This window comes from Corythoichthys intestinalis, chromosome 9, assembly GCF_030265065.1.
Source record: "Corythoichthys intestinalis isolate RoL2023-P3 chromosome 9, ASM3026506v1, whole genome shotgun sequence".
In the NCBI taxonomy this organism is placed as follows: Eukaryota; Metazoa; Chordata; class Actinopteri; order Syngnathiformes; family Syngnathidae; genus Corythoichthys; species Corythoichthys intestinalis.
Window position 1 is genome coordinate 30,417,302 of NC_080403.1, and position 12,446 is coordinate 30,429,747.

The 12,446-nt window shown below is 39.1% G+C and overlaps 1 protein-coding gene across 1 annotated transcript in view; it reads left to right on the top strand.

Annotated features, from left to right (window-relative positions):
• Positions 1–1,100: 1,100 nt before the first annotated feature.
• rybpb (RING1 and YY1 binding protein b) overlaps positions 1,101–12,446 on the top strand; it is a 61,121-nt gene continuing 49,775 nt past the window's right edge. The window contains exons 1-2 of the mRNA XM_057846502.1: positions 1,101–1,212; positions 6,850–6,990. Coding sequence (XP_057702485.1) covers positions 6,986–6,990 — 5 coding nt within the window. The 5' untranslated portion in view covers positions 1,101–1,212; positions 6,850–6,985. The remainder of the gene's footprint in view (positions 1,213–6,849; positions 6,991–12,446) is intronic.

Here is a 12,446-nt window from a genome sequence, read left to right on the forward strand (position 1 = left end):
GAGCATGACTGTGCGGCTGCTTGTTGACGCTTCAGTGGCTCTGCCTCGCTCATGCACTCTAATTGGTGTGAACAATGTCTGTTTAATCACTGTGTAACTGTCATTGGATAGAAATGTGTTATCAGATAGCTTGATGCTGCAAATTGCCTCTGCCCTACCAGTGTGTATGGTTCATTCACCTTGTTAAGTATGTTGGGCTTGGAGGGATAGTGTTAAACTGGAGGAGAGCTGGAAAAGCTTGACCTGTTAATGTATTGCATTTAAAATTCTATTAGCATAATAGGATTAGGTGTTTGAGGATATGCTGTTGAGATCGTTTCACACTGGTAAATGGGTGAATTTGGGATGAGGCTGACTCCAAGATTGTGCTTACAGTACAGTGTGAAAGACTTTGCCTCCTTATTTTTTTTGTATAGCCTCCCCAATTTACTGTTTAAGATCATAAAACAAAATGTATGTATCAGGCAAGGATAAGTGAGCATAAAATGCAATTATGAAGAATTTATTGCAGAAAGGTTATTCAAAGCTATGGCTTTATGTGAAAAAGCAACTATGTGGCGGGGCTCTTGCTCACAAAAATGGCAACCAGAGCAGTAAGATGGTTTTTCAGTGTATTTATTAACGACGTTCCCAACAGTGTTCTGTGACAAAGTGCAAAAGTGATCATATACAAAAGCTAAACCATAATTCACCATATTTACAAAAACATTCATAGTATGGCAAATAAAGTAAAAAGGTCTGTTACCTTATCAGCACCACTGCGTGACTCCAAATGACCTAGGGAGCCTAGGTTGGTCTGTTCTTATATTTCTCCTGGCCCCTCCCCTCAAAACCAATTAACTCAAAAAGTCCAGTTTTCTGCTCAACAACTCCAGTCTGTTCAATATTAGCTTCACTGTAAATTAAAGAAAAATACAATAAACAAAATACTGGTACTACTATACCGAAATAACATTTAGAAAGAAAAATAGATGTACGTGGGCTAAAAACCCATCCCATACGGTAACGTCACACGCTGACGTTCCGCCCCCGAAAACATAAAACCAGGAAGTAAATGCGCGCTCTATTTTGACAATCCAGCATGTGAATGGAGGATGAATACTTGTAAAAATGTTTGTCAAGAGTGTGGCATCACGATGTTGTTGCGGCAGCCTAGTGTGCACCCCAGACCCCCGCCATGCCTAACAAGTGGAACTGGCAAATAATCAACAGGTATGGTGTGAGCCTGCGCGCGTGTGTGTCCTATGACTTATATTGAAGACGCCGAGTTTGCCATGTCTCATGCATTATATTGAGGGCACCGAGTTTCCCTCGGGATCTGACGGGGCTACTCCGTCACAACCTAACAAGTAAAAGGCGCACTCAGAGAGGGCATACTTCTGCCTAAGCAGCCAAATTCAAAGCATTGCTGTATTTCTGACCTCTTTGACCTTTGACCCTTTCTCTTATCATTTCAACCTTTACCGCAAATTTGAGTTAAATAGGCTAATACGTTATCAAGTTATTGCGAAACGTCTCAACTAACCTCTGTGACCTTTGACTTCATTACTCCAAAATTGAAATCACCTCTTCCGTTTCATTTTACAAAGATTCTACAAGTTTGTTAATCCATTTATTCATTCTTGAATTAACTTGTAAACAAGCACACAGAAACAGACAGACAGAACAGAATACAATAACCTCCGCATTTTGTAGATTTCACCTACTAGTGGAGGTAATAACTGATTGGGTCATCTTTAGCAGCAGCAAGTGTAAACAAGCGTTTTCTCTATCTAGCAACAAGTCTCACAATTCTGTAGCAGTACCGTATTGGCCCGAATATAATACAGTGTTTTGTGCAATGAAATAAGACTGAAAAAGTGGGAGTCGTCTTATATTCGCGGTCTAGACATTATACCCATTCACGACGCTAGATGGCGTCAGATATCATTGAAGTGAATGCTGAACTTGAGGAGTAATGTTCTGTCATGACAGATCTCAGCTACTCTCAAGTTTAACCAGTTTGCATTATTTTATTGCAATGTTTTTTCTTATTCAGATTTGTTTCAAGACTACAGTTAGACCTCACTTTGATGGTTAATGCAGTTATTGCATTTTTGTTGTTTTATCACAATAGATTGGTTTATTAACATTTCAAAAACCAGAAGCAATTCATTTACGAATGTGATTGCACTTTAGTTTACATATTTCAATGTTCAGATATTAAGATTTGAATGAGGCAAAATAACATGATTTTTCTCTCAAATATATTGTTATAATCATTTGTTTCAGATGTACTGTAATTATTTTCTGTATAAAAATTAATTTGGTGTTCAAAACTTCTTTTTTCAAACTTGAGTCTTGAAAAAGAGGGGGTCGTTTTATAAGCCGGGCTGTCTTATATTCGGGCCAATACAGTATTTTATCCCAGTCTTTGATAATTGTTTTAATTCAGCACTATTGTAGGGCATTAGATGCAAAGGTGTATGTTTCATAACTAATAATATACATGTATGAAGGGCAGATGCTATCCAATTTGCATGAGCATATATTGCACATATTTGTTCAAAATCAGTCATTGCACAATATGCTTTTTTATGAGTTGAGTAAATCCGTCAACGCCATCAGAGGAATGAAGGTGCATCCGGTTCACCAGACCTCTGAGGCAATGGCTGTGTTTGCTCAGGTCCACAGCATGGTGCTTTTCCGCCCATGTGTGTGTTTGCCTTAGCGTCTTAGTGCAGGCTCATCCTCCGACTAATGATGCCTCACGGATGTCGGTGTGTGTTGCTACCAGACATGGAACAAAGGTTTCTAGCTTTTATACTCCCCCAGCCCTCAGTAGACGAGCTCCCATGACACTTCCAATGCAGGAGCTTGACACAGATAAAAGCCTCAACGTTCCAGTAAACACAGAAACACTCACCACACTGTCAGTCCCGATGCATCTGTTGACATGTTCTAAGCAAACAAACTGATTTTCCACTCTTGTAGCAGCTCTTGGAGCAAAGCACACCTTCATCCTGCCATGTTTATTCCATGTTTCTGTCACTGGTGATCCAAGAACAGGGACAAATTTAAGAATACGATAGACAAATTTGTTTTAAAATGTGATATCAATCCATTGTTGCCTTGTTAAAATGAAGCTACATACAGCTTCAACAACTCGTTCTAACCAGACAAGATGCAGATTAGTGCTGCAACGATTAATCGATTAACTCGAGTATTCGATTAGAAAAAAATACTCAAATGTTTTTGTTTCGAGTATTCGTTTAATTAAAGTGGCGTTGTGATGGTTTATTTTGTGCCGTTGTAATGGTTTATTTTGAACGTGTTTGCATTTAGTTGTATTGATTTGGGTGGATACACTGCCTGGTCTTCCTCTTTTCACATAGCTGAATCCAACTGCTTCCTGTTAAGACCAACGTAAGCTAATTTTTTGTTTGAGCTAATGTTTTTAATGCATTTATAATTTAGTTTGTAGGTATATTTAGAAGTTTTTTGTGGGAATATGTGTCTGAACCATTTGTTAAGAGCAATGTAAAAAAAATAAATAAATAAAAACTTTTGCATTTTATAGCATTTAACTCATTCACTCTCAGCCATTTTCACCAGTGCAAGGCCCTTCGCTCCCGGCCGTTTTTTCTGGATTTTGACTGATTTTGCAAGGCCCACAGAAAATTCATTTCTATTGCTATATAAACTTGGAGCCCACCAAAAGAAAGATTAGACTCTCTTCTTTCAGCAGAAAAAATTAAGTTCGTATCTTTTTCCATTCTTTAGAAATCAGCATTAGAAAATAGCTTAGTTTGAGCAATTTTCCAATTTCCGATGAAAAAAACGGAGAAAATGAGCTTTTTGTAAACGCATACATTTCAAACATAACTTTGAATTTAACAAAGCTATTTTTTGCATTAGTTACATTCCAAACATCTGAATAATGTTTTCCTTTTACAAAATACCACGAACAACCAGACAAATAGAGCTTTAAATAGCAAAGTAACAATTTAGTCACATACGACTACTGAGAGATGACGGTTTGTTGCCGAGATGACGCCGTTGTCGCCACGTCAGCAGTGTAATCTTTTCCGTCGTCGTTGTCTGTCTCACAAAGATGGATTATTTTTGCATTTCTGCCGGGTCTGCTTGGTGAGCCGCTCCACGGGGGGTTTCACTCGTTTTGCACAGTCGTCCAGCGCCTGGCGTCCCAGGCGTCCTCTCGTTGTTTTGTTCGGTCGGAGCGCCGCCTGGCTTCATGCCGCCAGCGCTCTGACCATGCTGCCCGGCCGTTCACTGCTGTTGAATCGGGTTGCCTCGTCTTACAAAATGCGCAACTGCCCTCCAGTGGCCAGTTTTATTGCTTTAAAATGGGCTTGGAGCGTTGTTCTTTGTTTCCCTGATACAGCGGAAGCTATATATGCTTCTTATAAAAAAATTAAAAAAAACGCAAAAGACGTATAAATACGTTTTTGGGACAGTGGAGCATTTAAAAATAGAACGTATTTATACATTTCTAGGAGCAAATGAGTTAAGCTAGCAGACTTTTTCTATGTAAGTTCGTCCACTGTTCTTTTGTTGTACACAGATACTCATTTAAAAATATATATATATACCGTTTGAGGGTCAGCTCAGGTATTTTAATTTTTCATGTTTCTTATCCGATTACTCGATTATTCGAACTAACTAGTCCATCGATTAATCGACTACTAAAATATTCGATAGCTGCAGCCCTAATGCAGATAGAACATTGGACTGCTCGCCAGTCAATCTTAAGCCACATTATGATAGACAACCATGATCGATGATGATATGATATGATATGATATGATATGATATGATATGATATGATATGATATGATATGATAGAAACGTGCTGCCTGCACGGTCATGCAAGTCATTAACGACAATACCATAAATGACCCACGACGAAGCATCATTACTCATGTAGAAGAAAAACAGTGATGCTCATATTTCCTATTATCTCCCGAGCAACATACTGTAATTTTATAAATTTTGTCTGTTTAGACATTTGTTTGTTTGTTGATTTTTTGCATTTTATTTTCTAACTTAGGTTGCCTGAACGGAAGAGGTGTGCGAAATTTCCGATTCTTAGATTATTCGCGATTCGGCCGTGGAAGATTCGAGAACGATTCACAAACATCCAAATTCCGAGTATTTAAATATGTCAAGTAAAGCGGAAGTAAAACACACTCGCGGTCTTCGGGACGCAATGAGGAACGGAGCGAGAGTAGCTAAACATCATGCTTGTCATTACCCGGCCCCTCGGGTAATGCCAATGCTCAACTCACGGCTCTAGCTCAACTCATGCGGCGAGATAAAAAAAAAAACAACAACAACATACTTGACTGCTGCAGACAGCTGCTACAAAGTACATCCACATAATGGTACGGAAGATATCATATTTATATAGGACTAGATGCAAAATAGACTCGGTGCCGTTAGCAGCATATGTACAAAAAGCTAGATGCGGGCGTTAGTAAACAGCCGCCATCTTAAAGCAATAGACTTCCCTGCAAGGCAGTTGTTGCGAACCTTCCAAGCGAACCTAATTTTTATCTAAAATACTCCTAAATCGGTAATATATTGACTTGAATCTATCTTTAAAATAGTTTTAAAACTTTCACATGTCAAAAGTAGACAAAAGGGAAATTATGGAATAACGGGAGCAATTTTAACAACTTTAACGGTTGATTCACAACATTAAATTAATTGAATGTTTATTTATTTAAGCCTGCGAGGCTTTTTTTTTTTTTTAACAGTTTTTGTAACTAATGTACTAAACATTAAAAGCAGCTAATAGCGGGGGGGTCATCAATAATCGATTTATAATCGAAGCGTAGCCTCTGAATCGTAATCGAATCATTAGGTGCCCAAAAATTCCTACCTATATTGAATAGTCTGTCTTACAAGAACAAGTAATAAAATGGAAGCATTCTGTTTACATAGCCAATTAGTCATGTTTCCATTACAGCAATAGTAGTTTCCATTAAGAAGTAGTTAAGTGTACCATTTACCTTATGTATATGAACTTTAGCATTTCTTGGGAAAGCCAACCATGGTAGTGACGTATAAGTGGCAGACCTGTTCGCACTATACAGTGATGAAATGACCTGAGCGTTCCTCATTTCATGCTCTGGCCATCTTAATCCTTTCCAGATCTCTCAGTCAGGCACATTTCCTTTTTACCCCTTCTCACATGACCAGAATTGACCCCCAACCATTTTACTCCCCACCCCCTTGCTAGATGTGTTACATGAAAGCAGATACATACATATGCGATGCTTTGCCAGTCGTGTCAGCATGTCTCCAGCTGGCTTCCTGCTGAGATTCAATCGCTGTTCGACAGATTGAGAGGTGTAGATTACATCTGTGTGCGGCTGCATCGTGCCTCCCAGCAGACATGCAGCACCACCCCAGATGATAACGGGGGGTGCTAATACGAGCAAAGTACACTAGGAAGAGGAAAAGAGAACATCTTTTCAACACTTCAACATAAAGCTCCTAGGTATCTAAAGGTTGTGCTGTCACTGTCTCACTTGAGACACTTTTGTGGTTCATTACCTAAGCCAGGGGTGTTCATTACGTCGATCTCGATCTACCAGTTGATTGCAACGCTAGTGTGTGTAGATTGTGGCAACATTTTTTTTTTAAATGTACATAGGTAAATATGTTGTGTGAGCAACATATATGGTTATGTAGCACTCCCTGCTGTTAAAGCAAACCTTAAAGACTTGTAGGTTCTAATAAGCCAACATTGTTCTCTTTTACGAAAATATGTCATTAGAAACACATAAAATATTGCCATTGATTTTATAATCTATAATATTTAGTACATATTTTGACCTACAGAGGGCGCCATGTTTAATGTGCGCAATGGACACTCGGGGTGATGACATAGTTTGTCAGTGTCACAAGAAAACACTACCGGTGTTCTGCAATTCCTTCCTACGTGGCAAGACGTCCAACACATGCGCACATCGCCTAAATGTGGTGAGTACTTACTATTTGTGTTTTTATTGAGTCTTTTATTACCTTTTCAATGCCTCAAAATACTTTTTGCATGTATTTCCTTCTCATAGTTTTTTAAGCATTGTGTTTTCTTGTGGTAGTTTTAAAGCAGATTGTTCATCTGTTGACCACATTAGTCACATAGCGCAGGGGTCCCCAACCTTTTTTGCACCACGGACCGGTGTTATTTGGGTCTTTTTTTCACGGACCGGTGTTCTGACAAATTTTACAACCCATCAAAAATTGCAACGATGCGGTTCTGCGCATGCGCGTAACGTTAAAAATGCCCGCAAATGCAGCGATTCCAAAGTAAACACTACAAACTTTCTTTAAAGAAAGGAATATGAACTTATGCTTGATCATGGAAGGACATGTAGAAAAGTTCTCCTCAGATACATCCTGCCATGTTAGCTGCACACAACAACTCCACACCGCTCTCTCACCATTAACGACGTTGCCTTGTCGTTAAGCATTGATTAAGAAGCCCTCTTCACAAAGAACGATATTGGAAATTGTAGCAAGGTTTTCAATGCTCTTGTAGCGATGCCAGGATATTCCGAAATGACTTTAATCCAGAACCTCGGTTGAGTTTTTGTTTCAAATGTGTGTTTAAGATCGCCGTCATTTGCGATCTCTACAAGCTAATCCTCCTGTTGTACAGACATGCTCGAATCACTCGGTTTATTCACAAACGGGTCACGAATCCACTCCTTCGCAGTTCGTGGGTCTTCGAAGTTGTAAGCTCATCTTCTGGCTCGTCAGGTGCCCTTTTCACCGTAAAAATATCTCCAAAGTCGTCTGTTTTCTAGTCATCTTCGCTCGTGAGGGGCTAATTATTTCCGGAAACAAATGTGCTGCGCCTGCGGCCTTGTAATACGTTATTATTGAGGACAAGCGCCCATAGATACAGTATATTATATACACAAAACAAGATGTACTGCTAGCAGTCCAATCAATGGATTTCTATGACGACATTCTAATCAATCCTGTAGTATTACATCTAGAGTAGACAGGGATATTGGTGTGTTAAACAAGGGCACAGGGTTAATTCGGCCAGAATACGGACATTAATAAATTATTATTTCTGTGCGGCCCTGTAGCAAATGCACCGCGGACCGGTACGGCAGATGGGGACCCCTGACATAGCGTATTTGAACCACCCTTATTTGATATTACTAGGTTTAAGTGTTTTTTTAAAGCATCTTTAGTATGTTCTGTCAGTATGCATCTGAACAAAACAAGCTGAAAGCGCACGGTAGTACTTTGGGTTCCAAATTTGCCTCTTTTAAGACGGACGGTGTAGTACATTTTGGCAGAACACCGGTTTTGTCCTACTCTCGCCTCGTCTTGTCCCGTCTATCCTGTTCATTTTGCTTTTACTGCTAGTTTTGTGAAATATCGACAGTGGTGTCATGTTCATTAATCTTCCTCTCGGGTTCAAATTGAAAGGGCTGAACAGATTACATGTTTATGTCGCAAGAGTCATACTCTGGAAGCCTGGCAGAGGGATTTTAATATTAAATTATTTTAACTCATAACAACGTTTATCTTTTAAGAACTACAAGTCTTTCTATCCGTCGTTCCCTTTAAGGTAGATCGTGGAAGGTTGTCTCCTTGAAAAGCAGATCTCGGAGCACAAAACAATGAGCATCCATGATCTAAGCGCTTACACATAAAGCCAATTATACTTGTTCACAGTGATTTAGTGGAAAACAGGACTGAAAGCACACTACAGTGCCACAAACTAACTGTAAAATTGGCCAATAGAATGTAGCCGACATCTGCCACAATGTGAGTGGCAGCTCAGTTATTTTTCCTGACATCATCGTGATGGAATATACCGCACGGGTATGTTGTTAGTTGATGCTGCGTGTGGTCTGTTATGTCAAGCTGTGTGAACAGTGGCAGGTCCTATATAAAGGTTATGCGTAATAAAATTATCTCCAAACTGGCTTGGGGCCACATGACTGTGCAATGTAGTGCAAGATAGGAAGGAACTTGCTGATAAGCTTATTGGAATGTAGGGAGGCTGAGCTTTGAACCTTGGCTGCTTTAACTGACCTGTTCTTAGTTCAAATGTCAGGAGATTATGATGGAATTATAGTCAAGACAAGGTCAAACATTTTCCTTCCAGGATGTTCTTGATTTCTTATTTGTTAGAAATCCTCTGATGACTTCTCAGGCAATGTTTTCTGCAAAACTGTTTCACAAGTGTAAAAGAAAAAAAAAATAAAAGTTTGCTACTGTTGCTTGTAAAGTATAAATAACAAGCAAAATACTCACATTCAAGACTCAAACTGAATGACTAGGAATCGTTATCACTTACAGTATCAGTGCAACACTTTCTTTTAATTTTTATTGCTACCTCAAATGTATGACTAGCATTTCCCTGTTTTGTGTTTTTGCGTCTTCAATAAATTGGAAGGCTTTCAATGAATGTGTTTTTTTTTGTTTTTTTTTTAATAAAATGTTTCTGTTACTAGCATAGCTCTAGTTACTGGAAATAAGTAATCCTTCTAAAAAGAAAATTGACAACTGGTGCTAGAAACTTCCTGTAGGAGCTGTCTGTTAACGGTAACCCACAAGTGGTCGTATAAGCAAATGGGAAGGAGAATTAAAGCTGAAAAAGAAATTGCATTCAGGCTCCATATGCCAAATGAAGACGTTAAACAGGACGTAATGAGATTGCCTGGCACGGCCAGACTGTTCTCCCTGTATTTTTCAAACACTGTGAGAGTAGTCTGGGACCCAGCTCCTTAATGGCCTCTCGAGCCGGACGAAATCATCCCTGCAATCAGATTCGATTGTTTGCGTGACGTGTTCTTAACGAGCAACGTCACTCTTGCGCGTCGGATGTTGTCTCCATAACAACACAGATGGCGAATAGGAGAGCCGAGAATATATTCCAATCCGCGGTAAAATAAGTTTTAAATGACCAAAAACACATCAACACAAGTCAGTGACAACAGTCTCTCGCGCTAGCCATTTTGAATAAACTCCGTTCTCCGATCGCTTTACCAAGGTCACGTCCGCCCGTTGCTGATTGGTCCACTCCGCTGTCTGTTTGCTGTGGCTTGCTCCACCCTGGGAATTTGATCCGCGGGACAATCGCCAGACTCATTCGCTGGAACAGCGGTGAGTCTGGTGTTCCTGGCTAATATTGCGAGTCCAGCTTATTGTTTGTAGTAAACAAATAGTTGGTCGATAAAGTGCATTAACCAAGTGGAGTGATCCCTCTTTTTTGGCAGCTAATGGGTACCAGAACCCTCTGCGAAAAGTGAAAAACCGCGAAGTAGCGCCTGCCCCCTGAAATTTTTTTTTTTTTTTTGTTCAATGTACTTATTCAGATCTATCATTGGAAAGAGAAACATATACGACATGTTTTTTTTTTTTTAACCTTTTTGCCCAAAGTATAATTTGAAAAAACTTTTATATATATATATATATATATATATATATATATATATATATAAATGGTTTTTAAGCACTTTAAATGTAATAATTATGATAAGTTTTAAACATGTTACTGTCCCACAGAATTATTTTTAAACAAGAAAAAAGTACACGCCCAATCCATTTAAAAAAAATCAATTAAAAAATGCTTGTCTTTATTAAATGTTTCATTGGGTGTCCACTCAAATCCGCTCCAGCTGCTCACTTACACACAATGAGTTGCCACAGCAACTGTTTAACGAGTTAAACGATGATTGACTTATGAGGCCCTTTGAAGGTCGAGTCTCTGGCAAGATCAAAGCGTAACCATCTGTCAATCATCGTTTAATTTAATAAGCAACTCCAGTTCACTCACTGACAAACAAAGAGCAGGGAGAGGGAAGGAAGGAGGGAGGGAGTTAGTGTGAGACTGCGATCGGCTGTGGATAGCTCATCTTTAATTTGTTTTTTAATTGAAAAAAAAAAATCTGCGATGGACTGAGTGCGCGAATTTCAAAGTGCAAAGTAGCGAGGGATCACTGTACTGGTACTCTACAGTAAATCTACCCAATAATCTTCCACACTTTGCATAGTTTTTTTTTTTTTTTTTTTTTTAATGCACAGGTTAGTTAACAGGCCTAACTTCTGATAAGCGCCACTTATATGGTTGCTCAGGGATTTTGTCAACGCCAGGGGGGTCGGGACTTTGTATTTGGCAATTTAAAAAGCCTTCCTTTTTGTAACTTAAGATCTGAGACTATTGTAAGACTATTTTAATACAGAGATACAACTGTTTAATCCTTGCAGAAGACTCAACTTGGCACATTTTCTGTGAATAAACGACTTCTATTCAGGCAGTGTGTCGAAAACAGAGCGCACTCACACAATTTGCCAGAGCCTTTGGGTAACATCAGGACACGCTGCATGTTTTATTATCATGATACAACAGGGACTTGAGTGAGTGGAACACTGAGACACTTAAGGTTCTTTACTTTGATTAAAAGATATATTTCACTGAAATGGGCTCTTTATCTGGTAACTATATGACAAAATCAATGATTCAGGGAGCTGGCATAATGAGTACAGCTGATGATGATTCAACATTTATCACATCTGCCATTATTAAATGGTAGACTGCTCCAATGTAGAATACAGCAGGTGATTTTAACATTTCTATCAAGACAAATATAAATTTATTCCTGCACATATGGACAAAAGACAAAGCAACTATTCACACTCACTTTAAAACACAGGGGCAATTTTTAAAATCTATCATAAAACTTACCAGACATAAGTGTTTTTAGAATCCGGGAGTAATTACACTGCTGGCCAAACGTATTGGAACCCCTGCAATTCTGTCAGATAATGCTCAATTTCTCTCAGAAAATGATTGCGATTACAAATTCTTTGGTAGTGATATCATAATTTATTTTGCTTGCAATGAAAAAACACAAAAGAGAATGAAAAAAAAATTGTATCATTATCATTTTACACAAAACTCCAAAAATGGGCCGGACAAAAGTATTGGCACCCTCAGCCTAATACTTGGAGAACAACCTATAGACAAAATAACTGCAAACAACCGCTTCCGGTATCCATCAATAAGTTTCTTATATTGCTCTGCTGGAATTTTAGACCATTCTTCTTTGACCAACTGCTCCAGGTCTCTGAAATTTGAAGGGTGCCTTCTCGAAACTGCCATTTTCAGACCTCTCCACAGTTGTTCTATGGGATTCAGGTCTGGACTCATTGCTGGCCACTATAGGAGTCTCCAGTGCTGGGCCTGACATGCTGCAAAATTTGTTGCTAGTCTTCAGACTTCATACTGCCATGCACACGGTCAAGCAGTCCAGTGCCAGAGGTAGCAAAGCAAACCCAAAGCACCAGGGAACCTCCACCATGTTCGACTGTGGGGACCGTGATTTCTTTAAAGGCCTCGTTTTTTTTTTTTTTTTCCTGCTGTAAACTCTATGTTGATGCCTTTTCCCAAAAAGCTGTACTTTGGT